At 45.2% G+C, this 26,725-nt stretch overlaps 1 protein-coding gene across 1 annotated transcript in view; it reads right to left on the bottom strand.

Annotated features, from left to right (window-relative positions):
* XPOT (exportin for tRNA) overlaps positions 1–26,725 on the bottom strand; it is a 710,192-nt gene that overhangs the window by 410,321 nt on the left and 273,146 nt on the right. Inside the window, exon 7 of the mRNA XM_069229126.1 lies at positions 3,954–4,138. Within this exon, the coding sequence (XP_069085227.1) occupies positions 3,954–4,138 (185 nt within the window). The remainder of the gene's footprint in view (positions 1–3,953; positions 4,139–26,725) is intronic.

Below are 26,725 nucleotides of genomic sequence, written 5' to 3'. Positions count from 1 at the left end.
AGACATAATTATGGTAGATCTTATTCTCCCTATGGAGAGTTCATGCTGTGGCTACAGGGGTGTGGAATTTTTGAAAAAAATTACTTGTCTAAAGGACAAAGTTCCACAGTAATCTTCTAGCCCTGTAAAGAAATACACTTGTCCCACCTACCGTACAAATCGACTAGAAGGGCTTGCATGGATGCATTAAAACAGCCTCCAAAGTAAACATGTCCATCTCAGCCTCTTGGCTGCATTAGTAGGCTGCCGTGCAAATCCTCTTAGAGAAGCATTTTATCTCCCAGGCTGTTTTCTTGCCATAGGCATAAACCACTTACCCTTCACTCTCTGACTTCTGAGCCCATATCTCTTCCATTGACTCTGAGGATCCATCATACTTTCTTGCTTTCTCACAACACAACATTGGTTTAATAAATTTCCTGTTAACATACAGCACTTTCTTTATATATATATACATATATATATATATATATATATATACATACATACATACATACATACATACATACATACATACAGGAAGAAATACAGAAATATGTATGCAACCTTCCCCACCTTTCTCACAACAGATTTAATTCCCCTCTTCGCCACTCTCCCCTCCAACAGCTGCATGCGCTATGTCCAATCTTACTACAGGTTCCGCAATTGTCCTCTTCTTCACCACTCTCACAATAGGTTTCATTACCTCTCCTCCAGTCCCACCACAGGCTGCAAGTATCTTTCTTTCACCTCGACTCCAAAATCCCCTCCCTCTGTGCTTGTCAACAGCTGCAACTCCCTTGCCTTCAACTCTTTCACCACAGATTGCCCACTTTTCTTTACCCAGTGTTATTTGTGCTTATCTAATAGAAGGTCTGTCCAGCAGCCGCTTTACTCTAACGATCCCACTTTGCTTCAAGTCTTCCAGCAGTCCTGCAACCTGCCCCCACAGTAACACCGATCTTAGAGGTGTGTTGTAAAGAGCTGCGCAGGTCTAGTCAGGGAAATATAGAAGCTAATTAACGTGTCCTGTGCAGTGATGACAGGATGATAAAACATTTACAATGGTAGCTAAAATATCGATTTAAAGCTCTCAATGAAGCACACACAGTTGCAAATAACATAGTAAACATGCCACAATATTAATTGGGTGTGAACCGAGTGCAAGTGGGGAAAAAAACATGGCAACAGGTTCAGACAAGCCAACTTTTATTAGGGGCGATGTGGACTATTGGCTACAGCTGCTAACCATGCAATATGTGGAACCAGGTTCAAATTCAGCCTCGGCTCAGCATTCTGTGAATCCCAGCAAATCTCTCTGTGATGAAAAAAGGTGGCGCATGGTCTATGTCTGTTGTGAAGAAATGTTATTTCATTGCGTTAGATTTGAGCTGGATAAAACGGGAAACATCCTTTTTTACGACTTTTTTTTTTATGAAGGTCGTGGTTAACGAAAGCGCAACAACGCTTTTTTTAACCACGACTTCGTTTTTTTGTGCCTTAACTACGTATGTTCTGAACAACGAACATGCGTGGTTAAGGTACAAAGAAGGGACTTGGTGAAGGTAAGTGGCGGGTTTAGGTTTTGGGGAGGGGGTGGGAGGTCAGGGGGTTTTAGGTTTTGGGGTGGGGTTGGGGGGGTGGGGCGTTTTTGGTTTTGGGGAGTGGGTGAGGGGTCAGGGGGTTTTAGGTTTTGGGGTGGGGTTGGGGGAGTGGGGTGAGGGATGTAGGGTGAATGGTGCCTATTGCTAATGATTTTATCAGGAATGCCTTTACAACGAAATATCGTTGTTAAGGCATTCGTGGTAAAATCATTAGTAGTAGCAACGAGGTCGGTGTTCCGACCTCGTTGTTAAAGCAGTAGTTTTTTTTGCAGTCGTTGTTTCGTCGTATATTCGTATAAAACAGTCAAAAATATAACCTGGATTATTCCCATCACAGACGCTCTAATCGTATTCTATAAGAATTAAGTACAAAGCATTACTTCTAGGTAGGTGAAAGAAATAGCTATTTAGTTGCTGAATTGTACAATGTGAAACTGGGAACCAGGATCAATCGTCACTTCCCCGCTTTATCAAATTGTTTTATCCTAGGCAAATACTTTATTTCACCAAGCCTCCTTCTCTCCACAAAAACCTCTCGTTCTTAATTCAGTGGCCTATAATGGTGCTGTAAGTATAATAAGAATCAAGGTCACATGTATGGTGCACAAGATTACTGGCTTGCATCTGAGTTTCCTCATAGCATTGTCATCAGCACTTCATGTGCGTGTTTGAAAACTCGCAAATTAATAAATGCCTCTCAATGAAGTGATATAATTTGATGCACTATGCTGAAAAGCTTTCTTGTGTTAAGGATATACAATTTTTGAGTTGTGAATACACTGTCATATTCTGACATGTTTGTTGCATGATAGCCATGACAAATATTTTAAGGCCTGGCTCACGCAAGGCTCTTAGAGCCAGAGTCGACCCTTGGCACTAAAAGCACTCAAACATTTGACAGCAACCCCCACTCATGGTGGCTTCCCCTCGTTTGCCTGGGTGACAAATGTGGTATTTTTGACACCATGATGGTTTGAACAGCAAATCCGAACACATTCTCTGAACTAGTACTTGACATCCACTTGTTACATCTTGTTTGCCTATTCCACTTCCAGCAAGTGACAGCATTCTGGAGCCCCTGCTGCTCAGCAGGCATACCACACTCGGGAACTCGTGCTATACCACACTCGGGAACTCGTGCTCTCTTGACCTTCGGTTCCCTGACAAGGAGAGTTGCCTGCCCTGTAACCTACTTCACAATTCCTTCTTCATCATGCCGCCTATCAACAAATCGGGCCACGCCAGAAAACTCTCGGCAGCCACTGTTAAGCAGCATACTCACTGTCAGCTGTTTGGCATGCGAGCCGGGCAGTCACTGTGATCACGGGCTTCTTGTGCTCTCGTTTTTCTTCCGATTTTCATTGTAAATGGCCTGCAGCAAGGAATTCATCTAGATTTGCCACAGTGTTTCAAACATGCAGGGACCGGGCATCTGATACTTCCCACTTCAATCCTACCTCAGGGGAACGCAACGGGGTATTGTTTCACTCTCGGAAGGCATTTTACAGCATGTAATTTTTAGTGTGTCGGCCCACAACCAATAACTAGACGATCTGTTTTCACCTCGCTTTTTAGCTGTGAACAGGAGTGCTCAAAGCTCTCTCTCTTCCTATTATGGTTAACGTATTTACCTATGAAAATAAGCACTCGGGACATTTTCAGCATGCAATTTGAAATAACAGACTCAGTGCTTGTATAAGTTGCAGGAGAGCTTAGCAGAATGTCTGCTTGTCCGGCGGACTAAGTACAGATTAAAACTTCTTGTCTGCGGCAGGAATCATCATGTCTCGGGCGTCGGGAGATACAAATTCCCCACCCCTGAATATGGAGCGCTGTAGTTCCGTAACTACTATACTCTGGTTACTGTGAATTTAGAGGCATTAGAGAAAGACCTGAATGAGATCACCTAACAACTAAATTATGGATCAGGATGACCACAAGTTAGTTATGGCCTCTCCACTTTTTATAAAAAAAGAATAAAATACACTTTTAGTTCTCTTCTTGTGAAATAATCTATTGATGAGCAACTCTGCAATTCAACCGCTCCCTTAGCAAAGTCCTAGCTGTAAGACTTCTCTCCTGACGTTTTGACATTTAATAGGTGTTTGCAGGGATACTCAAATGAACGCTTGAGTGTAAATATAACTCAAACAGTAAGAAATTAGTGCAAAAGAATATTAGGCACAGAAGGCTCATTTTGATTTCCTGGTACGTGGAATAGCACTACAGCTTGTGCTTGCTCAAAATTCATGTGTCGTTTAGTAATGAGAAACGTGTCTGCAAAAAGCTCTGATCTCAACATCATTTCTTCCCCCATTTCCCTCTCCAAATCCCATTATTGTTATACTTATGCATAGGATAGATTCATACCTCTCATTAGCTATTAGGGTTAAATCGATCCAAGAGACATAAGCACCTATCACTTCAAGGCACTGGCAGGTCACCTCTGAATTTGTGTGCTGAGATGTCTGGAGTATTTGGTACCAAGATTCCACCAAATTTGGAATGCACTGTTCTCTCATGGTGTCCTTTATTAAAGTATTCCTACGAGCTTCCTATAAAATAAAAGAAAGATTCAAAACACATTTAACACATGCATTACTATAATAGCAAAAGTCCTACTCAGCATGCTTCAATATTAAAAAACAGCAATCGGCCACTTACAACACTTCAACATGACTCTCCACTGAGTATCCAAAAACTTCAACATTTGTCAGTTGAATGAAGAAAAAAAAAAGCCTTCATATTCTACCCACCTCACTGTATAACATTCTTAAAGTTCACTATTCTACATTCTTAAAGTGCACAATTCTATTGAATATATTAACACCAGAAAACCATTGCTGCGATAGGCAAATTTCCTTTGCCAATCTACTGGCACTAACCTTTGTGGATTTCCCTAATGTGACTCTCTTAAATACCCACTTACTAATTGAGCATCTCGTCACTATATTTAGAGGAACAGACGTGTAAGTAGCACAGTCTAAACATATATACACACACACACACAAATAAACATATCTATCTTATCGCTCTCTGTCTCATATATACATATGGACTCCATCCCCCTCAGGCTACGGGAACCACTGCCTCCCGCTACATTTTAAAACTATGCCTCAGGACCACAACCTGCCCAGGACTATTTTAAAAATATGCATGGGGCAGCCTCCTAAAACCCCCCCATGCATATTTTTAAAATAGCCCCAGGGAACCCAGTAAACATTTATGGGATCTGCTGGGGAAGACTGAATGCCCCCTGCGTCAACCGGCATTGCTCCAACACGCAGGGAGATGCTTTAAATAGCAGCTCCCTGTGTGTCTTTTCATTTCTTTCCATGCCCCGCATGTTAGCAGGCAGGGAAAGAGATGCAAACTCAGCTTTCAGCAAGCAGGAGCATTTTTAAAGCTCCCGCTTGCTAAAAGCAGTCTTTGCCTTACTGAAAGCGGAGTCTTTGCTTTTGCTTGACAGGAGCTGTTACAGCTCAGCACCTCAGGAGTTAGCCAGGGGGTGGAAGCCCCCAGGCCCATAAATGGCTCAAGGACGGAGGTAGGGAGGGTCCACGTGCCCCCCGCATAGCTTTTACAGGTAGGCCCGGGGAGATGGTTGTCCCCAGGGCTTTTAACAGCCTGAGCACGGGGCCCCATGCGTTGCCCTCCTTAATAAGGAAAATATGTACAGACCTGGCCCATCCGGGGGACAGAATTAAAACCAAGCATGGGAGGCCACGCTTGCTTTTTAAATGTTTTTTTTTAATTATTGCAAAATTCACAAATACACTGATTTTCACCGTGAAATTAAAATAAATACAAGTTTTTTTGCCCTTGCAGAGTGCCAGGGGGAGGCCTGCACCAAGGCTAGGGGCTTAGGGTAAATGCAACCTGCTCCCTTTTCTTTTGACATTTGTTTTTGAGACTCGGCTGAAGCAGACTCTCAAAATGGCTCCCAACACTTCCTGGTTAGCAGCCAATCAGATCTCTGCACGAGATGGAAGGATTTGCGAAGCCTTAGCACCTCTAGCTGTACAAATGTGGTTTTCTTTTAATATTTCAAAAACTACTGAACAGATTTAAACCAAATGGCTACTTTCTGGATCAAAAGCTACCTTTCTGACAAATTTGGTGTAATTCATTCAAGCGGTTCAGCTGTAGTCACTTGACGGATAAGCCTGAAACTTTCCATGTACAAGTAGTCCCTTGAGCACACTTTTTTTGGAAGATTTCATGAAGATTCATCAAATGGCGCCAAAGATATAGCCAAGTCAACAAATACTTTTTCAGTGATAAACGAACTATAACTACCTATTGTCGACCGCTGGATAATATATATATATACACACCCACATATATATATATAAACTCCTTCAATGCCAAGCCCAGAAGAATCATGCGCACTCCAGCAGAATTTGCAGATCACGCCATGATAATGGGGTGCAGTTCAAATAAAACCAAAGAGTATTAAGCACAGGACAACTGCATTGTACAAACCAAACAGCAATGCAATGGTTGAACGATTCAACCGAGTAATAAAGAACACTGTTCAGTGTGCAGTCCCGAACCAAGATGCATTGGAGGTTCCAGTGGTGAAAATGGTTTGGGCTTTCAGGGTTGTGTGAAGTGACAGGGCAGTCGCCTTTTGTTTTAATTAGAGGGAGAAACACAAGGACCAAGTACATACTGGGACGGAGCTCCAATCCAGTATTGTACAATGGTCAGCAAAAGAGAGATTGGAATCTGTGCAATCCAAAAGTAAGGATTGGCATGACAACAAACATGCAACAAGGAAAAGTGAAATTGTAGTGGGACAATAGGCAACGTTAAAAAATAAGCCAATGGAAGTCAAAAAAGTGTTAAATAATGCTGTACAACTAACTGATGTAAGAATGTGAAATTTTAAAAGAACAGCTAAATGCTACGTTCCTTCATCCACAAGAAATCATACTTCGGATAATGAATTTAGAATGGATAATGTGTTTGATGTAAACAATACTGACAGAAATGGTACTGGAGATACTGTACCTGAACATGACAGTGCGAGTGTGTTAGATGCACCAATTAGTACAGACAAGGAAGTTAGTAGCAAAGATTTATTTTCTGTGGAATGTGACCCTTCTAATGGAAGTGAAAATGAATCTTCTTTTTAACAGTGTAACCTTTCTAAAGGAGAGTAAGGGGTCATAGAATCTAAAAGAGAGAAAATACCACCGGTGTGGCTGAAGGGTTATATCTCAGATAGTTTTCCTTTATGATGGTCTGTGTATTTAATTGTATATTTTTTTGAGTCACAATGCGTTGGGTCCGGATGTGAGAAAGTTATTTTTCTTCTAAGATGTCTTTAGAGTCACAAGTTGGAGCGACTCCTCCTCTTGGTGATAATGAGCATAGGCATCGACTCCATGATAGATTGCTGTCCCGCAGGAGGTTGACAATGGAGTATAAGGTAAGTGTAATTAAAGTGATGTCCAGGCATACGAAAAAAGGTAAGGGAAACACAACGGTCACAGAGGTCCGCAGAGGAGGTTGGGCACACGTAAACACTACATGCTATGAACAGATTCTTACAGGGTAAGTAACATAATTTGTTTGAGGCATGTGTAGCTGTAAATACACATGCTTTGCAACCACTTTAAAACAGTGCCCTCCAAAAGCGGTGGCTAACCTGTGGGTGTTGCAGTTGTTTGGAAAAGTGTACGTAGCACTGACTGACCTACATTAGCTTGTTGGCGTGCTAGAACATTCGCACAATAATGCTTGGTGAAAGTGTGCAAAGTAGACCAAGTATTTGCTTTACACATGTCAGCTAGTTGGATATTGCCCAGGAAAGCCTTGGAAGCCCCTATTTTGCGAGCAGCGTGTTCTTTAGGATGCGCAGGTAAAGTCCTTTTGGCTTTGGCACCACATCTTTGAATGCATTTAGTTATCCACCTGGCAATGTCAGATTTGGATATGGGCTTTTCTTTTTGAGGGGGTGAAAAAGCAAGAAACAGTTTTTGGTTTTACAAAAGTCTTTAGTTCTATCAATGTAATACACTAGAGTTCTTTTAACATCTAATGCATGAAAAGCTCTTTCAGCCACTGAGTATGGTTGAGGAAATAATACAGGTAACTCAACTGATTGGTTAAAGTGGAAAGGGGAGACCACCTGTGGAAGGAATTTGGGGTTGATGCGAAGAACAACCCCATCCCTGTGTAGCTGGAAGAAAGGTTCCTCTAGGGTTAATGCTTGGAGCTCACTGACACCTTTATTGTGGTCCCATAAGTCTTTTAAAGATAGTGTTAAGATTCCACGTAGGTGGAGGTGAAACTCTAGGTGGAATTACTCTTTTAAGGTCTCCCATAAAGCATTGATGACTGGTACTTTAAACGAAGACAAGTGTTGCCTATTTTGAGATAGGCATCAACTGCAGCCAAATGTAATCACATGGAAGTGAACGCAAAGCCAGAAAGCTGTAAACTGATATGGTAGCAAACAATGCTTTATACAGTAGCATTAAAAGAGCAACAGACTTATTATAGCAGTAAAAGACAAATCCTTTCTATTTAGCTGCATAGCATGCTCTAGTTGTAGGTCTGTGAGCTTCCTTGAGAAAGGTATTCAGGTGGAAGATTTAGGTAACTAAACACTATGATCTCAGGAGCAAAATTGCCAGGTTGAATTCCTTGGGATTTTGGTGCCTGATTTCTCCATGGTTCTGAGTGAGAAGGTCCGGCTTGAGGGGAAGCTTCTCGTGAAGAACTACTAAAAGTTCAAGTAGTGTTGTGAACCATGGCTGCTGAGTCCATGTGGGAGCTACTAGTACGAGTGTCAGAGATGTTTGCCTTAGCTTCCGAACCAGAAACAGAAAAAGAGGGAGAGGCAGAAAAGCACTGGCAAATATCACTGAATAGTTGATTCATAGAGCATTGCCCTTGGATTGTGGGAACCTGGAGCAAAGGCTCGACATTTTGTGTTGTCTGCAGTTGCGAACATATATATTTGTGGAAACCCCAACTTGTGGAAGTAAGGAAGGAGGACTTTGGGGATAGAGTTCTCACTTGTGGACTTGTTGCCGCATCCTGTTGAGGAAATCTGCAAAATTGTTGTTGGTCCCTGGAAGATGTTCCACTAACAGATGAATGTTGTGATGTAAAGCCCAGCACCAAATGGTCTAGGATAGGTGTGATAACTGCAGAGGATGTGTCCCCCCCCCGCCTGTTTTTGTAGCTAGTACATTGATGTCCTATTGACCGTCCGGACAAAGACAACCTTGCCAAACAGGTGAGGTAGGAACACTTTCAATGCTAGGTAAACAGCTTGAAGCCCTAGGTAGCTGATGTAGAGACCTTGGTGAGGTTGTGTGAGCACCTCAGTCTGTCACTGATGTGCCCGCAGTCATGATGATGTGGGAGCAGGGTCAAGGAACGGATGCCCTTTTAACAGATTGCTTGTGTTACGTCACTGCAGACAGTGGTAAGGGTGGCTGTTTATCAACACTAGATCCTCTTATTGACCCTGTGACTGAGACCATTGTCGTGCCAGACATTCCTGGAGCGGACGCATGTGTAGTTGTGCACGTGGCACTATGACGATGCATGATGCCATCATACCCAGTAGACTCATGATGGCTCTGACTGTGAGCTATTCACTGGGGTGGAAATGTGTCAGCAGCGCTTGAAACTTTTAAAACCTTGTTGCACTGGGACAGGCTAATCCTAATTGTGTGTTTAGAATAGCCCCTTACCTATGGTTGAACTTGTACAAGCTGAAGATGAGATTTTTGGAAATTGATGGTGAAGCCTAGCTGATGGAGAATGTTTACTGTACTTTGAGTGTGGTGTTGACAGACAGGAAGAGAGTTGGCTTTGATAAGCTAATTGTCGAGATATGGGAAGGAATGGATGTTTTGTCTGCATAAATGTGCTGCTACCACTGCTAGGCATTTGGTGAACAGTGGAGGTGCAATATGCACTCCAAATGGGAGAACTTTAAATTGGTAATGTGCTATCAAAAATTGTAGATATTTGCGATGTGCAGGATGTATTGGAATGTGAAAGCAGGTGCCCTTTAAGTCTAGGGCTGAGAGAAAGTCACCTTGCTGGAGAAACTGGATCACGTTTTGGAGACTGACCATATGGAAAGCTCTGGCAGGCTGTAATAATTTATGGGCTGTTGATCTAAGACTGGAAGCAGAGATCCGTCCTTTTTGGGAATCAGACAGTATAAGCTGTACAGGGAGTGCAGAATTATTAGGCAAGTTGTATTTTTGAGGATTAATTTTATTATTGAACAACAACCATGTTCTCAATGAACCCAAAAAACTCATTAATATCAAAGCTGAATATTTTTGGAAGTAGTTTTTAGTTTGTTTTTAGTTTTAGCTATGTTAGGGGGATATCTGTGTGTGCAGGTGACTATTACTGTGCATAATTATTAGGCAACTTAACAAAAAAAAAATATATACCCATTTCAATTATTTATTATTACCAGTGAAACCAATATAACATCTCAACATTCACAAATATACATTTCTGACATTCAAAAACAAAACAAAAACAAATCAGTGACCAATATAGCCACCTTTCTTTGCAAGGACACTCAAAAGCCTGCCATCCATGGATTCTGTCAGTGTTTTGATCTGTTCACCATCAACATTGCGTGCAGCAGCAACCACAGCCTCCCAGACACTGTTCAGAGAGGTGTACTGTTTTCCCTCCTTGTAAATCTCACATTTGATGATGGACCACAGGTTCTCAATGGGGTTCAGATCAGGTGAACAAGGAGGCCATGTCATTAGATTTCCTTCTTTTATACCCTTTCTTGCCAGCCACGCTGTGGAGTACTTGGACGCGTGTGATGGAGCATTGTCCTGCATGAAAATCATGTTTTTCTTGAAGGATGCAGACTTCTTCCTGTACCACTGCTTGAAGAAGGTGTCTTCCAGGAACTGGCAGTAGGACTGGGAGTTGAGCTTGACTCCATCCTCAACCCGAAAAGGCCCCACAAGCTCATCTTTGATGATACCAGCCCAAACCAGTACTCCACCTCCACCTTACTGGCGTCTGAGTCGGACTGGAGCTCTCTGCCCTTTACCAATCCAGCCACGGGCCCATCCATCTGGCCCATCAAGACTCACTCTCATTTCATCAGTCCATAAAACCTTAGAAAAATCAGTCTTGAGATATTTATTGGCCCAGTCTTGACATTTCAGCTTGTGTGTCTTGTTCAGTGGTGGTCGTCTTTCAGCCTTTCTTACCTTGGCCATGTCTCTGAGTATTGCACACCTTGTGCTTTTGGGCACTCCAGTGATGTTGCAGCTCTGAAATATTGCCAAACTGGTGGCAAGTGGCATCGTGGCAGCTGCACGCTTGACTTTTCTCAGTTCATGGGCAGTTATTTTGCGCCTTGGTTTTTCCACACGCTTCTTGCGACCCTGTTGACTATTTTGAATGAAACGCTTGATTGTTCGATGATCACGCTTCAGAAGCTTTGCAATTTTAAGAGTGCTGCATCCCTCTGCAAGATATCTCACTATTTTTGACTTTTCTGAGCCTGTCAAGTCCTTCTTTTGACCCATTTTGCCAAAGGAAAGGAAGTTGCCTAATAATTATGCACACCTGATATAGGGTGTTGATGTCATTAGACCACACCCCTTCTCATTACAGAGATGCACATCACCTAATATGCTTAATTGGTAGTAGGCTTTCGAGCCTATACAGCTTGGAGTAAGACAACATGCATAAAGAGGATGATGTGGTCAAAATACTCATTTGCCTAATAATTCTGCACTCCCTGTATACTCCTCACTACTGATATTGTTGAGCGGCAAGTCCTATATCTCCTTTGAGTAAAAGAGCTTGAAGAACGAGTTACTTACCTTCGGTAACGACTTTTCTGGTGGATACATTAGCTACCTGTGGATTCCTCACCTAATGAATACTCCCATGGAGCCAGCATTCGACGGAAATCTTCTTACTAGTCTCTGCACGTCGACGAGGACGTCACTCTAGCCCACGCGACGCCGTCTGACGTCATACAGGCAATAAGAGGTCCTCGACGACGTGCGGACGTCAGTACCAATCATTTTTTACGTGCATGAGAACAACCAGGCAATGCAATGAAAGAGCAAGGCAACATCCCATTATATTGTAAAAATACACAACATTGCATGAATAACTAAATCTTTTATATATATATATATATATATATATATATATATATATATATATATATATATATATATATATAACTCTCTCTTTTTTAAAATATATATACACATCAAGTACATACACAAAGATATATACATATATACATATATATAAATATATTATATATAACATCTATTGCACCCTCAAAGACCAAGAGGAGCGCACTCAAGGATTACTTGGTAAGACCAGAAAGGCAACGGGGAGGCGGGTGGGACCGTGAGGAATCCACAGGTAGCTAATGTATCCACCAGAAAAGTCGTTACCGAAGGTAAGTAACTCGTTCTTCTGATGGATACAACTACCTGTGGATTCCTCACCTAATGAATAGAGTCCCAAAGCAGTACCACGCCCGGCGGTGGGTGCCTAAATGGTCAAACCAAGAAATCCTGCAGCACTGACCGTGCAAAATGGCCGTCTCTTCTAACCTCAGAATCCAAACAGTAATGTTTTGCAAAAGTGTGAAGGGACGACCAAGTTGCGGCCTTGCAGATGTCGACCACAGGAACACCCCTGGCCAAGGCCGAAGTGGCCGACTTAGCTCTGGTGGAATGAGCTCTAATGCCCTCAGGAGGATCCTTCTTTGCCAAAGAGTAACAGATTTTAATGCAAAGAACAACCCACCTGGATAGTGTTCTCTTGTGGACTGCCTTTCCTCTCCTCTTGCCCACGTATCCAATAAACAGCTGATCCTCCAGCCTGAAATCCTTTGTTCTATCAATAAAGAAGCTCAACGCTCTCTTTGGGTCCAGACGGTGCAGTCTTTCTTCCTCTTTGGAAGGATGAGGCGGAGGATAGAACGTGGACAAAGTAATTGCCTGAGCCAAATGGAAGGGTGAAACAACCTTCGGGAGGAAAGCAGCCTTGGTCCTCAACACCACCTTATCCCCATAAAAAGTTGTATAAGGCTTTACTGATAAGGCCTGCAACTCACTCACTCTCCTTGCTGATGTTATAGCTATCAAGAAGACTGTTTTTAAAACCAAATACCTTAAGGGGCAAGAATGCATAGGTTCAAAAGGGGACCCCATAAGGAAAGTCAGGACCAAGGACAAATCCCATTGCGGCATAACGAATGGCTTTGGAGGATATTTATTTAGAAGACCTTTCAGGAATCTGATAACAATAGGGGATTTAAATAAAGATGGTTGGTCTGGAGGACATATGAAGGCTGACAAGGCCGATAAATAACCCTTAATGGTAGCCACTGCACAACCTTTCTGCGCTAGAGACAGAGCAAAAGACAAAACGTCCGATAGATGAGAATGCAAAGGATCAATCTGCCTCTCTCCACACCACGCAACAAATTTAGACCACCTATTAGCGTAGATAGATTTAGTGGAGTGTCGCCTGGCCGCTAATATAACATCCACTACCTCAGGCGGGAGAGAGAAGGAACTCAGGTTGCCCCGTTCAATCTCCAGGCATGTAGGTGCAGACTCTGGAGGTTGGGGTGTAGAACCTGCCCCTGCGACTGCGAGAGGAGGTCTGCCCTGAAAGGGAGACGGAGCGGAGGGCACATTGAGAGTTGGAGAAGGTCGGAGTACCATACCCTCCTTGGCCAATCCGGAGCTATTAGGATGACTAGAGCCCGGTCCTGGCGAATCTTCCTCAATACTCGAGGAATCAAGGGTATGGGAGGAAACGCGTAAAGCAACTGGCCGCACCAGGTTATTTGAAACGCGTCCCCCAACGCTCCCTGCATCGGATACTGGAGGCTGCAGAACAACGGACAATGCGCGTTCTCTCGAGTGGCAAACAGATCTACCCGAGGAAACCCCCACCTCTGGAAGATTATACGGACTTGATCTGGATGGAGACGCCACTCGTGGTCTGCCGAGAAATGGCGACTGAGACTGTCCGCACGCACGTTCAAGACTCCGGCCAGATGGTTTGCTATCAAGCAAATCTGATGGTCCTTTGCCCAGGACCATAGTCGAAGAGCTTCTCTGCAGAGAAGGTACGACCCCACTCCTCCCTGCTTGTTTATGTACCACATCGTGGTAGTATTGTCCGTTAGGACCTGTACCGACTGACCACGAAGGGAAGGGAGGAAGGCCTTGAGAGCCAGACGTACAGCCCGTAACTCTAACAGATTGATGTGAAACATCTGTTCCTCTGGAGACCAAAGACCTTTGATCTCCAGATCCCCCAGATGTGCTCCCCACCCTAGAGTGGAAGCATCCGTTATGACTGTGGCCACTGGTGGCGACTGCTGGAACGGCTTTCCTTGTGAAAGATTGTTGCTTGCAATCCACCACCTCAAATCCACAGCAGCATCTCTGGAGATCTTGACAGTACCCTCTAGATCCCCTTTGTGTTGAGACCACTGCCTTCGGAGGCACCACTGAAGAGCCCTCATGTGCCAGCGAGCATGCGTGACCAACAGAATGCAGGAGGCAAAAAGACCGAGCAGACGAAGGACCTTGAGAACTGGAACTACCGCTCCATTTTGAAACATTGGAACCAAATCCTGAATATCTTGAATCCGCTGAGGCGGAGGAAAGGCCCGACCCAATGTTGTATCCAGTACTGCCCCTATGAACAGGAGGCGCTGAGAGGGCTCTAGGTGAGATTTGGGCTCGTTCACCGAAAAACCCAGGTCGAACAACAACTGGGTTGTTGACTGCAGATGATGCGACACAAGCTCCGGGGACTTGGCTTTGATCAACCAGTCGTCCAAGTAAGGGAATACTGCTATCCCCTTCCTTCTGAGTTCTGCCGCAACCACCGACATCACCTTCGTGAAGACTCGAGGTGCTGAAGTAAGACCAAACGGAAGGACCGCAAACTGATAGTGTTGCGATCCCACCACAAACCGGAGATACTTCCTGTGTGACTTGAGTATCGGGATATGAAAGTAAGCATCCTGCAAGTCGACAGACACCATCCAGTCTTCCTTGTTCAACGCCAAAAGCACCTGTGCTAGGGTCAGCATCTTGAATTTTTCCTGCTTGAGGAACCAATTCAAGATCCTCAGGTCCAGAATTGGTCTCAAACGACCATCCTTCTTGGGAATCAGGAAATACCTTGAGTAACATCCTCGACCCCTTTCCTGCTCTGGGACCAACTCCACCGCGCCCTTGGAAAGGAGGGCTTGTACCTCCTGTTCTAGCAACAGGAGGTGTTCTTCTGAACAATAAGAAGGGCGGGGCGGGATGAGGGGCGGGAACTCCCGAAAGGGAAGGGTGTAGCCTTTTCCCACAATACTGAGAACCCAAGTGTCCGTTGTAACAGTCTTCCATTTGGTGAGAAAATGCTGTAATCTTCCCCCTACAGGAGAGGAGTGAGTGGGAAATGGTGGAAGCCTAAGGCTGCTTCCCCTGCTGCACCCCGCCAGAGGATGAGGAAGAGGCAGAGTGCTGCTGAGTTGCTCCTCTGGTGCGGACCCTACCTCTCCCCCTGAAAGATCTATAGGGATGGGAAGAGGCAGGTTGCTGATATCTTCCCCGAAAGGAAGAGGAGGAAGAGCCACGCCCAAATCCACGAAACCTCCTGAAAAATCTGGAAGAGGCCGTGGAAGAAGGAGCTTGGAGCCCTAACGACTTAGCCGTGGCCCTGCTTTCCTTAAAACGTTCCAAGGCCGAATCAGCCTTGGCTCCAAACAGTTTGTCCCCATCAAACGGGAGATCCAACAATGTGGACTGTACATCTGCAGAAAAGCCCGAGTTACGGAGCCAGGCCTGTCTCCTTGCCACCACAGTTGTGCCCATTGCTCTGGCTACCGAGTCGGTGGTATCCAGTCCCGTCTGGATAATCTGGGTCGCAGCAGCCTGGGCATTTGAGACAAGATCCAAAAGACCCTGGGGAAGCTCTGTAAACGATGAGGAAATGTCATCCATCAGAGCATGAATATACCTCCCCAGGATACAGGTTGCATTGGTGGCTTTTAACGCCAGACTGCAGGACGAAAAAATCTTCTTCGACTGCGCCTCTAGCTTCTTTGAATCTCTGTCCCCAGGCACCGTCGGGAAAGAACCAGGCGCTGACTTGGATGAACAGGAGGCCTGCACCACCAAGCTCTCCGGCGTAGGGTGCCTAGATAGAAACCCAGGGTCAGTCGGAGCCGCCCGATACCTCCTGGCCACGGCTCTGTGAACTGCTGGGGAAGATGCCGGCCTCTTCCACACCTCTATCACCGGATCCAGCAGAGCGTCATTAAATGGCAACAGAGGCTCCGCCGCAGCTGAGGCCGGATGTAGCACCTCTGTTAAAAGGTTTTGTTTAGCCTCCACCAACGGCAAAGGCAGGTCCAAAAAACTAGCTGCCTTCCGTACCACTGCATGAAAGGAAGCAGCCTCCTCAGTATATTCCCCCGGGGACGAAAGATCCCACTCAGGGGAAGTGTCCAGCCCACTGGCCGACTCCAGTCCACGCAGCCCATCACCCGAGTCCTCTAGCTCTCCTTCCTCCAGGGCTCGTTGGTACTCCTGCTCTTCTAATACACGGAGAGCACGTCTCCTGGAATGAAGTCGCTGTTCAATACGTGGAGTCGACAATGCCTCCGCCGAAGTCGAAGATCGGCGCCGATCTTCAGAAGCCACCGACGCCGCGTCCGGCGCCACAGGTAACTTCGGCGCCGACAAAAGAGCAGCTGCAGCAGATGGACCCACCGGAGTCACAGGCCGAAATCCCGACTTCGACGTCGACGGGATGGAAATCCCCGGGGCCAATCCTTCTGAAGCCACCGGAGCGGCCACTGGCGCCGACACTGGCGCCGAGCCCACGTTCCCAAAAGGGAGAAAAGGCATAAAGGGTGCCGGCCGAAGAGGCGCAGGATCACCCAAAGAAAAGGCCAAAGGCCCAGCCGGAGCACCCCCTGGAGCCATCTGTTGGAAGATGGCATACATCGCATTCAAGAATGCGGAACTATCGGCTCCAGGGGTGGGAAAAGCCGGATACTGAGGTGCCTGTCTCGGAGGCGACCCCGACGCCGGCCTCGGCGTCTGCGCCGGAGAAAACACCTGAGGCTCCAATACCTCAATCACCGACGCCTGTCCAGGTGAAGTTGGAGACGCCGGAGAGGGCAACGGCGTCGAAGGATGCGGCGTAACCGTGGGACTGATCTCCCATGTCCTTCGGCGCCGATCCGAAGACCTGGAACGAGTCTCCTTCGAATGACGCCGAGATTCTCTACGGCGCCGGGAGTCTCGATGACGCCGATGTCTTGGAGAAGAAGACTTCTTGTGATGCTTCTCCTTCGATTTAGCCATAAACAGCTTCGCCTCACGTTCCTTGAGGGCCTTTGGATTCATGTGCTGGCATGAATCACAAGTTGAGACGTCGTGGTCGGAGCTCAAACACCAAAGGCAATCGGAATGAGGATCCGTCACCGACATCTTGCCTCCACACTCACGACAAGGCTTAAATCCAGACTTTCTCTGCGACATTATTACCACAGCGAAAGACTATGCAGCAAAAATACACTGTAACCAAAAAAGTAACAGTTGCTCCCTCGAAGATAACCGTTTCGAATGCACGGAAAAAAGGGAACTGACGTCCGCACGTCGTCGAGGACCTCTTATTGCCTGTATGACGTCAGACGGCGTCGCGTGGGCTAGAGTGACGTCCTCGTCGACGTGCAGAGACTAGTAAGAAGATTTCCGTCGAATGCTGGCGCCATGGGAGTATTCATTAGGTGAGGAATCCACAGGTAGTTGTATCCATCAGAACTTCCTGTTTGAGTAATGTTTGGTGTTCCAAAGAAAGTCTGTGAGTGCAAGGTGGAAAGTTCGGAGGTGTGATAATGAGCTCCAGACAATAATCATGTTGCCTAATGTCCAACACCTACTGATCCGATGTTATAGATCGCAAAGTGGGAAGAAACTGTTGCAACTGTCACCTGACAGGTGTGGGATGATCGGGGGAAGGAGAAAGGAGTCACTGCTTTGTGGCTGGTGCAGCGCAGTGTCTACCCTTTGTGATCCTGCCCTTCTATGTTTCCACCTTAGTGTGTGTGTGTGTGTGTGTGTGTGTGTGTGTGTGTGTGTGTGTGTGTGTGTGTACATCTGTTCGTGGCATGAGACGCTACAGATTCACATGCTTTGCACATCCCGCCATCTAGTGTTGGGTTCGGAGTGTTACAAGTTGTTTTTCTTCGAAGAAGTCTTTTCGAGTCACGAGATCGAGGGACTCCTCCCCTTTTGGCTCAATTGCGCATGGGCGTCGACTCCATCTTAGATTGTTTTCCCCGCAGAGGGTGAGGTAGGAGTTGTGTATTATAGTAATAGTGTCCATGCAGTGGAGTAAATATGTATGTACATAATGGTGTTTAAAGTGATATATTTACAAATTTACAAATGTTCAAGATCAACTTCGAAACGGCTACAGGCTCCCGGGGAGGCAGGTGGGCGCATGTGAATCTGCAGCGTCTCATGCCACGAACAGATGTACACTGGGTAAGTGACATTTTCCGTTCGATGGCATGTGTAGCTGCAGATACACATGCTTTGCATAGACTAGTAAGCAGTTATCTCCCCAAAAGCGGTGGCTCAGCCTGTAGGAGTTGAAGTTGTTTGAAATAAAGTTCATAGTACTGCTTGTCCTACTGTGGCTTGTTGTGTTGTTAACACATCCACACAGTAATGTTTGGTGAATGTATGAGGCGTAGACCATGTGGCTGCCTTACATATTTCAGTCATTGGAATGTTCCCTAGAAAGGCCATAGTAGCACCTTTCTTCCTAGTTGAATGTGCCTTTGGTGTTATAGGCAGTTCTCTTTTTGCTTTGAGATAACAGGTTTGAATACATTTAACTATCCATCTGGCAATGCCTTGTTTGGATATTGGATTCCCTGTATGAGGTTTTTGAAAAGCAATGAACAGTTGTTTTGTTTTTCTTATTTGTTTTGTTCTATCAGTGTAGTACATTAAAGCTCTTTTGATGTCTAATGTATGTAGTGCTCTTTCAGCTACAGAATCTGGTTCTGGAAAAAACACTGGTAGTTCTACTGTTTGATTTAAGTGAAACGGTGATATGACTTTTGGTAAGAACTTTGGGTTAGTTCGTAAAACTACTTTATGCTTGTGTATCTGAATAAAGGGTTCTTGTATGGTAAATGCCTGTATTTCACTTACTCGTCTTAGAGATGTGATGGCAATGAGAAACGCTCCTTTCCATGTTAAATATTGTATCTCATATGAGTGCATGGGTTCAAAAGGTGGGCCCATGAGTCGTGTTAAGACAATGTTAAGGTTCCACGAAGGAACTGGTGGCGTTCTTGGTGGAATAATTCTCTTTAGGCCCTCCATAAATGCTTTTATGACTGGGATCCTAAATAATGAAGTTGAGTGCGTAATTTGCAGATAAGCTGAAATTGCGGTAAGATGTATTTTAATGGATGAAAAAGCTAGCTTTGACCTTTGTAAATGCAGTAAGTAGCTTACGATGTCTTTAGCAGATGCGTGTAATGGTTGAATTTGATTATTATGGCAATAAAAAACAAATCTTTTCCACTTATTTGCATAGCAATGTCTTGTGGTTGGTTTCCTTGCTTGTTTTATGACCTCCATACATTCCTGTGTAAGGTCTAGATGTCCGAATTCTAAGACTTCAGGAGCCAAATTGCTAGATTCAGTGATGCTGGATTTGGATGCCTGATCTGTTGTTTGTGTTGAGTTAACAGATCTGGTCTGTTTGGAAGCTTCATATGAGGCACTACTGAGAGGTCTAGTAGTGTTGTGTACCAAGGTTGTCTTGCCCAGGTTGGTGCTATTAGTATGAGTTTGAGTTTGAGTTTGTTTTGACTCAATTTGTTTACTAGATATGGAAGGAGTGGGAGAGGGGGAAAAGCGTATGCAAATATCCCTGACCAGCTCATCCACGCATTGCCCGGAGATTGATCTTGTGGGTACCTGGATGCCAAGTTTTGGCATTTTGCGTTTTCTTTTGTTGCAAACAGGTCTATTTGTGGTGTTCCCCATCTTTGGAAGTAAGTGTTTAGTATTTGGGGGTGAATCCCCCATTCGTGGATTTGTTGGTGATCCCGAGAGAGATTGTCTGCTAACTGATTCTGAATCCCTGGAATAAACTGTGCTATTAGACGAATGTGGTTGTGAATCGCCCAATGCCATATTCTCTGTGCCAGGAGACACAACTGTGTCGAGTGTGTTCCTCCCTGTTTGTTCAGATAATACATCGTTGTCATGTTGTCTGTTTTGACAAGAATGTTTTTGTGGCTTATTATGGGTTGAAAGGCCTTCAACGCTAGAAATACTGCCAGTAGTTCTAAGTGATTTATGTGAAACTGTCTTTGCTGAGTGTCCCATTGTCCTTGGATGCTGTGTTGATTGAGGTGTGCTCCCCACCCTATCATGGAGGCATCTGTCGTTATTACGTATTGAGGCACTGGGTCTTGGAAAGGCCGCCCTTGGTTTAAATTTATATTGTTCCACCATTGAAGCGAGGTGTATGTTTGGCGGTTTATCAACACTAGATCTAGAAGTTGACCCTGTGCCTGTGACCATTGTGATGCTAGGCACTGTTGTAAGGGCCGCATGTGGGGCAATGGCTATGCATGAGGACACCATGCCTAGTTGTTTCATCAGCATCTTGACTTGTATCTTCTGTTTTGGATACATGGCCTGTATTACATTGTGAAATGCCTGTACCCTTTGTGGACTTGGAGTGGCAATCCCTTTTGTTGTGTTGATTGTCGCTCCTAAGTATTGCTGTGTTTGACACGGCTGAAGGTGTGACTTTGTGTAGTTGAGTGAGAAACCTAGTTTGTGGAGGGTTTCTATGACATACTTTGTGTGTTGTGAACACTGTTCTTGCGTGTTGGTTTTGATTAACCAATCGTCTAGGTATGGGAACACATGTATTTGCTGCCTCCTGATATGTGCAGCCAATACTGCCAGGCATTTTGTAAAAACTCTTGGCACAGTTGTTATTCCGAATGGCAACACTTTGAATTGGTAATGTACCCCTTGGAATACAAACCTTAGGTACTTTCTGTGTGAAGGATGTATCGGTATATGGAAGAATGCATCCTTTAGGTCTAGTGTTGTCATGTAGTCTTGTTGTTTGAGCAATGGGATTACGTCCTGTAATGTCACCATGTGAAAGTGATCTGATTTGATGTAGGTATTTAATGTTCTGAGATCTAATATAGGTCTTAGAGTTTTGTCCTTTTTGGGTATGAGAAAGTACAGCGAATAAACTCCTGTTCCTCTCTGATGAATTGGTACCAGTTCTATTGCATCTTTGTGTAACAACGCTTGGATTTCTAGTTCTAGAAGATCCATGTGTTGTTTTGACATATTGTGTGTTTTCGGTGGGACATTTGGAGGGAATTTGAGAAATTCTATGCAATAACCATGCTGGATAATTGCTAGGACCCAAGTGTCTGTTGTTATTTCCTCCCAATGTTTGTAGAACTTGGTTAGTCTCACCCCACAGGTGTTATGTGTTGGGGATTTGTGACGTCGAAGTCACTGCTTGTTTTGAGGAGTTTTGGGACTTTGGAACTTCCCTCTACTCTTTTGGAATTGGCCCCCTCTATATTGTCCCCGAAAACTTCCCCGCTGATATTGGCTCTGATAAGTGGGCCTTGTTTGTGAGGTTGAGGGTTCTGTGCTTTGTCCTCGAAACCCCCCTCGAAACTGTGTTTTACAAAATGTGCCTCTGCTCTGTGGGGAGTAGAGTGCGCCCATGGCTTTGGCCGTATCAGTGTCCTTTTTAAGTTTTTCGATAGCAGTGTCCACCTCCGGCCCAAACAACTGCTGTCCGTTAAATTGCATATCGAGCACGGCTTGTTGTATTTCCGGCTTGAATCCTGATGTACGCAGCCATGCGTGTCTCCTTATGGTCACTGCTGTATTTACTGTTCTAGCAGCTGTATCTGCTGCATCCATTGCTGAGCGTATCTGATTGTTCGAGATACTCTGTCCTTCCTCCACCACCTGTTGTGCCCTTTTTTGGAACTCTTTGGGTAAGTGTTCAATGAAATGTTGCATTTCGTCCCAATGAGCCCTATCATATCTCGCCAGCAATGCCTGTGAGTTGGCAATGCGCCATTGGTTGGCCGCTTGTGCGGCAACCCTTTTCCCTGCAGCGTCGAACTTGCGACTCTCCTTGCCTGGAGGTGGTGCGTCTCCCGAGGTGTGTGAGTTCGCTCTCTTGCGAGCTGCCCCTACTACCACAGAGTCTGGTGTTAATTGCTGCGTGATGTATACAGGGTCTGTTGGCGGTGGCTTGTATTTCTTCTCCACCCTTGGAGTTATGGCCCTGCCCTTCACAGGCTCCTGAAACACCTGTCTGGAGTGTTGTAAGGAAATGCCAACTTCCTACAAGTGTTTTAGCATTCCAGGTAGCATAGAGAGACTTTGGTATTGGCTATGTGTGGAGGATAGTGTGTTAAATAAAAATTCATCCTCAATAGGCTCTGCATGCAGGGTGACATTATGAAACGCCGCTGCTCTTGACACCACCTGTGTGTACGCTGTACTGTCCTCAGGTGGCGACGGTCTCGCTGGATAACAGTCTGGGCTGTTATCTGATACTGGCGCATCATAAAGATCCCATGCGTCGGGATCATCCTGACTCATTCCAGTATGAGTTGGGGACTGCATCAGTGGTGGAGTGGCTACCAGTGATGTGTGCGTTGAGCGTGGTGGAGATGGTGGCGGTGTTACTTGTCTTGCCACCTTTGCCTGTGGCTGCTTGTCTTTTTCTTGAAAGGCAAGTCTTCTTTTCATCCTAATTGGGGGAAGAGTACTTATCTTCCCTGTGTCCTTTTGGATGTGGAGCCTTCTCGGAGTGTAGTCTGGCTCCATTGACTCTAGTTCTTGTCCGAACCTATGTCCTTGCATTTGTGAGGACAGTCCCTGTTCCTCTGTGTAGGAACTTGTTTTCGGTTCCGAGGCCGGATGTTTCGGAATGGAAACTTTTTCTGCAGTCTTTTTTGGCTCCGACGACACTTTTTTAATTTTCGGCGTTCCGGTCTCTCGGTGCCGACTCGTTTCGGTGCCGCCCTCTCGGTGCCGAACTTGCTCTGACCCACTGTCTCGGGGTCGAGTCTGCTCTGTGCCGGTATCTCGACCGGAGTCGGATGTCTTCGACACATGCGTGCCCTTTTTCGGTGCCGATGATCGGTCACCTATTTTTCGGGTTAAGCCATGGCCTGCTGGCGGTGGCGTCCCCTGGGCTTTAGTGGTCTTTCCGTGAGTTTTGTGTGTTGACGTCTTACTCACGGTTTTCGGCGTCTGTTCAGGATCAACCTCGTCCGAGTCCGAATCCTCGATGGAGAAGGTTTCTTCTTCCTCCTCCAAGTGTTTTTGTCCTGTCGGCGCCGACGCCATCTGTAGTCTTCTTGCTCTTCGGTCTCTTAATGTCTTCCTCGACCGAAACGCTCGACAGGCTTCACAAGTATCTTCTTTGTGTTCTGGAGACAAACACAAGTTACAGACCAGATGCTGATCTGTATAAGGATACTTGTTGTGACATTTGGGGCAGAAGCGGAATGGGGTCCGTTCCATTAGCCTTGAAGAGACACGTGGTCGGGCCGACCAGGCCCCGACGGGGGATCGAAAACCCCGAAGGGCCACCGGAGCTCTTCAAAATTCGGTGTCGATCTGTTGTAACTAACCCGAAACCGAACGCAAACAATACCGTCGAATTTTCCGAGATGCTAACTATCTTTCCGAACCGAAACGTGGAGCAAAAAGGAACACGTCCAAACCCAATGGCGGAAAGAAAACAATCTAAGATGGAGTCGACGCCCATGCGCAATGGAGCTGAAAGGGGAGGAGTCCCTCGATCTCGTGACTCGAAAAGACTTCTTCGAAGAAAAACAACTTGTAACACTCCGAGCCCAACACTAGATGGCGGGATGTGCAAAGCATGTGTATCTGCAGCTACACATGCCATCGAACATATATATATATATTTATTTATTAAATCGACCCTGGGAATGATAAACGGGTTTACACAGTACCATATGGAAAAATATCGTCAGTATGTCATAGCATACCCTTGAGCACAGGGAGACATTGTGTTGCCCTGTGTGTCGTGGAAAGGGTTTCACACAAAAATCCTCCTCTACAATTTCTTTATGGAGTGGTGTCTGATGGTATTTTGCAGCCCTGCTAATAAGCTCCTGATATGAGGTGGTATCATCAGGAATAGATGGCCTAGCAGGGCACAAGTCGGGATCATTGTCCCCTTGACGGTCAATGTTGTAGACTGACCAAGGATTAGGGGGTTATGGTGCATCAAAGGTATCATCTCCTATACCATGCCCACCAGTGAAAGAATGTGGGGACCCCTGAAGAGTGATGTTTAATGGATCACCCAGAGAATGAGGGGGAGTAGGTGAAGACTGTGGAGGTGGGGAAATAAAGGGTGGTGGTGGAGGTGGGGGAGAAGATGGTGTAGAAGGATGCAAGATACTGGTGGCCTTGTCAGTCTTCATCTTCTTAATCAGCACAGGCAAATCACTGGCCTTTCCGATGGAGAGTTGGCGCTTGGATGGAGGTGGCAAAGAAACTACAGTTGTAGCCAAAAAACACCTAGAGTATTTGCATTTGCCTCCAATGGTTGTTGAGCTTCTCCTGCATCTTGTGGAGAATTGGTTTCACTGGAGTACCAGAGTCAGCTCTCTCTGGCGATTTCAAAATCTTCGGGCCGAGATGGAACCAAAGTGGTGGGCTTTGGCTGATGTTTCAGTGCTGAGCCCGAGGGCGCAGCATCCAAATCAGATTTTCGGTGCCGATCATAGCCTGTTGACAGTGGTGGCCCAGAAGCCTTATGTATGGTGGGAGCCAAATGTTGTTTAGATGGCAGGACGGGGATGTCAGTACTCAGAGTACGCTGACCCAGTGGAAGACCCTGCATCTCGAGGTTGATTTCTAATGCAGATTCAGAGCCCTCGATGTAAAAGGCCTCTTCCTCAGCTGCAGAGGCCTCATGGATTACTGCTTCCTCGACATTCTTGTGTCGAAGACCTCTCTCTCTCTCTCTGCTGCATCTCCCTACGAGGTGCCCTTTTGGTCTTGTAGAGTCTTTTTGGACCGAAAAGATCAGTGGGCCTCACAGTCCTCTTCTCTGTGGTCTGGAGGCAGAGGTTACAGACCTGATGGTCGGTCAGTCTGTGGGTACTTGGCATGGCAGCCTGGGGCAGAAACAGAAGGGCATTCTACTGGGAAACCGAAAGGGATAGATTCATAGGCCCGAAAGGGCGAGACCCAAAGGGCTGTTTGAGAGCGTCGATTCAGCGGTTGATAGTTTTCAGATTTCGATACACAAAGGAGGGAACGTGTTCAATAACAATACCGGCAAGGGTAAGGGTGGATCACGAACGGAAAGGAGTCCAAAACGGTCTCGACCCAGAGCGTCATGATACACATCCAAACCAGACAGCGGAAAAGAAAAAAAATTCTAACAATGGAGTCAATGTCCATGTGTATTATCACCAAGAGGAGGAGTCACTTTACCTCGTGACTCAAAGATTTCTTCAAAGAAAAACAATTTGCACACATCCAGACACAACGCTAGATGGCAGGAGTATGCATAGCATGTGTATCTACAGCCACACATGCCTTGAACTATGATTTAAGGTAACCTATAACTTCTTGGATGCATAGGAGTTGATAAGCATCCTCATATTCATGTTGGTTTTCTTTTTCCTTTCTGACATATTTATTTTCACTTTTGCCATGTTTTGTAAAAAAAGAAAAAAAGAGGGATGTGTTATGTCAGGTATACACTGTAATGGAGTACTGAGGATGGGTTGAATGTTGAATGAGTGAGGATGGATGAGAGAATGGTATGACGAGTGTATGGAATTCCTGAGGGACAGTGGTTAAGACTCCAATGGTACTTTGTGGAAGCTGTATCTGTTTCGTACCCATCTGCTTTTTAACTGAATAAACCTATGTGACAACCGAGCTAGCGTGGTAGAATCATTCATAACAGTGAAGAGCAGTTCCTGTATTGAGCACCCTATAACACCAGCAACACTCTGAATCTGCTCACCTCAAACGTCTATTTTCTAGCAAGGCTCTTAAGCATAGGATTAGCACAGTGATATCCATGCCGAGCTAAAAAGGGACAAAGTATTTTGCCATTTTTACAACAAAGTCTTTAAACATAGGATTAGCATAGTGCAATCCACACTGTGCTATAAAAAGACAAAAGCCTTTTAACCACTCCAAGCCAACCTGGAAAGAATAAAATCATCCACTGAAACGTGTTTCGCTATCATTATAGTTCTTCAGAGAGGTTTAGCTTTGTCCAGACGCAAGGGAGCACCCAGTATAAGTCAGACTATGTGGTCAACCCACCCATGGTACACAGCCATACGTGGGGTTGACTGCTTGCGAGGGGGGTTGGAAGAAGGTCCAAAGGCCATGTGCGGCAGGGGTGTTGGCTTTAAGTACGATAACAAAATATTACTTTATGTTAAACCAAAGGTTAAAGGAACATTATAGTTAGTGAAATGTTCAGTCATAAAACCTCAGAAATTCACCAGTTATACTTATCTCAAATAACTATAACTCGTGTCCTGAGGTAACTTGCGCCCTCGCCATGCACTGCTGATTTCCCCACATATTACATCACTCAAGACATCTTCTATGACATTATTGATAACATCACTGCAACATTTGCAATGAAATTATTTTTGAGAAAACTGTGCCTGGGAGGAGCTCAAGTTATAGTTACTTTTTGATGTTTTTTTTCTAAAATCTTTTAATTTTAAACAGCAAGAGATAAGCTTTTTCAAGGTTTCAAGGCCTTTATTAGTGTTATTTACTTATATAAATACAATAATGTTCAGAAATAGCTTGTTGTCCACCAAGATATGTAATACCTTTTGTACATTTTTTCGTACTTGAAAACTTTGCTTAAATAAAAAAAAAATAGTTAGGGGAATTTTTCCCCATTTGTAGTACAGCACAATAACATTAATATAGTGCAAGCCTGGGGGTGAGTATGAGGGGAGGGGATGGAATTATGAATCCCTG

The sequence above is a fragment of the Pleurodeles waltl genome, chromosome 4_1 (genome assembly GCF_031143425.1).
Source record: "Pleurodeles waltl isolate 20211129_DDA chromosome 4_1, aPleWal1.hap1.20221129, whole genome shotgun sequence".
Classification (NCBI taxonomy): domain Eukaryota; kingdom Metazoa; phylum Chordata; class Amphibia; order Caudata; family Salamandridae; genus Pleurodeles; species Pleurodeles waltl.
Note: the sequence above shows the minus strand (reverse complement) of the source record. Positions and strands in the feature narration are given on the sequence as shown.